We start from the raw sequence: 3,862 nt of genomic DNA on the forward strand, positions 1-3,862 counted from the left end.
TCCATTGTTTCTTTTTTCACGCCTCCCTTTTCAGCAGCTAGACTGGGCAAAATGTGTGTTTGGGGGGGGGGGGTGCATGATGTGTGTTTGGGGTCGGGGGACTGGGAGAATGGTTGGGATGTGTGTGTTCATGTGTTGAACAAAAGGCCTTTTAGTCGATTCCTGAAAAATGGAAGAGTAGTGTTTAAAATGACACTCTTCTACAGAAACAAGCTGTCTGAAGAAAAACAACACACCGCACACACTGATTCTAACTTGGACGGAGAGCGCTGCGATTACATACATACACAGTTAAAATAATGCAAACACGACCGCGTCGACACCTGGCGTGGTACATGCCGGCCATGCACAGCTCCTATTAATTAGCCTGATGATGAGGGGGGCGTGGCGTTGCTAGGGGCAACCTGTCAAGTTCAACCCACTACACATGCATAGGTGGACCCCAGGCTACTAACAGTTAGACTCTAACGGTTAGAGTGTCCGCCTTGAGAATGGGAGGTCGGGGTTCGATTCCCGGCTGGATCGAACCTGGATCGAAGACTCTGAAGAAGAAGACCCAAACACCTGGGAAACCTGACCTTCAGAGTCTTGGACGAAGATGGACATGTCTCCTACACTGCTGTCATTCTGGACCCCAACACTACACCCTGCCTGATGATCTGACCAGCGTGAGATGGACCCAAACACTGCCTCTCCATTCTACACCCTGTCTGATGATCTGACCAGCGTGAGTGATGGAGAATCATGGCAGGAACTTCCGGACTTGAACTCATGCTTCCTTCATGCCTGAGTGTCCAAGTTGCTCCCTGGTTGGAAGGAACACGTTATTCCAACCAGTTCCTTTCCCCTCCATCAGGCGCCCATGCTGGCCAGGGGGAGGCAGTTTAGAGACCAGGATTACTGCATGTTTTTTTCTAGGGGATACGGGGAGTCGGGGGAGAACATGCAAACTCCACACAGAAAGGCCCTTTTGCCAACCCCGCCTTGTAGGGCAGACCACCCCACTGGCCAGGGGGAGGCAGTTTAGAGACCAGGATTACTGCATGTTTTTTGTGGGGGTACCTACCTACCCTAGGGGACACGGGGAGAACATGCAGACTCCACACAGGGAGGCCCTTTCGCCAACCCCGCCTTGGGTATGGGCACTGATGACGTGGGGGAGGAGGCACGCCGCCAGCACCCACAGCAACCCGAGCGGGAATCGAAACCCAGGACCTTCTAGCTGTGAGGTGACAGTACTACCAACTGGGATTCAATTAATTTTGCTCCTATCCCACTAAAAATGTGGAACGCCCTACCAACCGGCATTAAGACATGTGAATCCCTTGACTCCTTCAAAACCGCTCTCAAAGAGGAGGAGGACAAAAACAACAACAACAATTAATTAAATTACGTATTACAAATGACAGACAGACAGACAGACAGACAGACAGACAGACAGACAGACAGTTTTCTACCTCTGGTTTGCTTTGAGGCAGGACTCCAGAGAAGAAGGGAAGATATAACACAAACTGTGTTCTTCTGGATTGGACTAGTGAAGAAACACGGGGAAGGTTGCCGTATATTAGATTAGTCGATTGGTGGCTCTTCCAAGACAGATCTTCCGCTCTCATTAGAGTGTAAGTGCCATCCAACGGTTTCTCTAGTTTGTCATGTCTCGGAGCCATAGAGTAGAATCGGCTCAACGGTCGTCCTAAATATTTTTTACTTTTAACATCGACAGACAGACAGACAGACAGACAGACAGACAGACAGACAGACAGACAGACAGACAGACAGACAGACAGACAGACAGACAGACAGACAGACAGACAGACAGCAGACAGACAGACAGACAGACAGAGAACTCCACAGGCATAAAAGGGAAACAGGCAGACAGACGGGTACACTGCATAGTCTCAGCTACATGCGCTCCCAACAGGCTTTGGCCCAGAGTATGTTGATATCAGGTCTCCACGGTTCCCGATACTTCCTCCCAGAGCCATGTGGAACTCCATATTTGGCTAAGTGTGATGTCTTAATGTGAAGACACAAAGCAGAGCTGTTTAAAAGCATGCCCTCCCCTGTCCATCACTCACACTGAGACGAAGCCCTGACGGAGTTACATCCAATGCAACACCCTTTACCAGAGAACCGTCTGCAGCAGGTCATCTATTTGATCCAGGGCTGTCAACGATGGGACGCAGAAAGTCCAAGAGGAAGCCAGTGCCCAAGAAGAAACTGATGGGTCTGGACACCAAGTTCACCTGCCCGTTCTGTAACTACTACAATTCCTGTGAAGTCAGAATGGAAAGGACTCAAAATATGGGAATTATAACATGCATCGTTTGCTTGGAGGAGTACCAAACACCTATAAATTATCTGTCAGAGCCAGTGGATGTTTTCAGCGAGTGGATAGATGCCTGTGAACAGGCCAATACGTAGCCATATTTTCATGTGCCTGTTTAAATTGACCTCAGAGATCCTCTGAACCCTCGCCCCTGGGGTTTATGCCGTGGCGAAGAAGGTGTCGGCCGGTCCGGAAGATAAGGACCTCCCAGAGATTGGCCTTCAAGTACTGACTGGCCACTGAAGAGACCATGTGGGCTTCCACACAGCTCCAGAGTCTTCTGACTGGCACAGAAGAGAAGAAGATATGGACTTCCACACAGCTCTAGAGAATGGAAGAGAGGAATACTGATCCATATTCTGCCGTTATTAGACCCTTGTCTCGCATAGCCAGACTGTCAGTGTCTGTCGGGTGATGTTTTGATTCTGTGTGGGCTAGAAGTGTTTGGTATAATGTGATGGACAGAGGGCATTCTTATCTATCCAGGTGATGGTGGTAAGGTTTGGCCAAATATGACTGACGGTGGACTTGATGAAGACGAAGAAGACAAACAAATTGTGGCAGAATTGATGAAGACCAAAGAAAATAAAACAAATTGTGTGACTTAATGGCAGACTTGATGAAGACGACAAATGAAATGAATGACTTAATGGCAGACTTGATGAAGACGAACAAAGGTTGTAATGGAGACTTCACTAGTTTCAGTTTCCGATGTTGAAGACAGCTGTAGACAAGATTTCTGGTTTCAACAAAATAATAATTTGATATGATATGGTTTGATTTATGAAAGAATATACAGTAAACTAGACTAGACAAAGACAAAGACGACAAAACGAGTTGTGCGACTGAATGGCGGACTTAATGAAGGCAAAATAACAAGACGAGTGAGTTGTGCGACGGAATCACGGAATTGATGAAGATAAAAGAAGACAAACGAGTTGTGCGACTGAATGGCATAATTGATGAAGGAAAAATAATTGTGCGACGGAACGGAATGGATGGCAGCATCGACGAGAACTCGCCTTAGCTCCAATCTCTAATGAAGACTATACAGATATGACTGTTTGTATCCAATCTCAAATGAAGACTTACAGACTTACGACTGAATGCAATACTAAGAGTCTTGGTTTCTCTCTACACTTCCGATATAAAATAAAAAAATATATAAGTTCTGCAAAAACAAGAAAAAAAAAGACAGTTTTTTTTTACAACCTTTTTCATGTGCATCACATTATCTTCCTATCAAATTTGTTGCATGGTTTTAGATTATTGCAGACGGTGTTCAGGAAGAGTGATCAATATGTACTGTATATCGTTGTTGTCGAGTAGAAACCTTGTATCTCCATATTTAAACTTTTTTTTCCATAAATTAATGTCATACTATAGTCTCACGCAAAAGTAGCAAAGAAGACAAATACACACAATGCGTCAGTATGTGAAGTGTTGTGAGTTTGTAGATCTGCTAATTTTGTTATTTTTGAAAGTTTTTTAGTGCAGACCTGAGGAACAAGACAAATGAGCGACAACCAAGGC

General features: G+C 45.8%; 1 protein-coding gene across 1 annotated transcript; it reads left to right on the forward strand.

The window, feature by feature from the left end:
- Positions 1-2,175: 2,175 nt before the first annotated feature.
- On the forward strand, positions 2,176-2,424 carry LOC306934314 (transcription elongation factor 1 homolog; the record flags this gene model as incomplete). Its single annotated transcript, XM_079516885.1, has 1 exon — positions 2,176-2,424. One exon carries the CDS (start codon positions 2,176-2,178, stop codon positions 2,422-2,424), a length of 249 nt encoding a protein of 82 aa, XP_079373011.1.
- Between the last annotated feature and the right edge of the window lie 1,438 nt (positions 2,425-3,862).

This window comes from Electrona antarctica (assembly GCF_951216825.1).
Source record: "Electrona antarctica genome assembly, chromosome: 12".
Classification (NCBI taxonomy): Eukaryota; Metazoa; Chordata; class Actinopteri; order Myctophiformes; family Myctophidae; genus Electrona; species Electrona antarctica.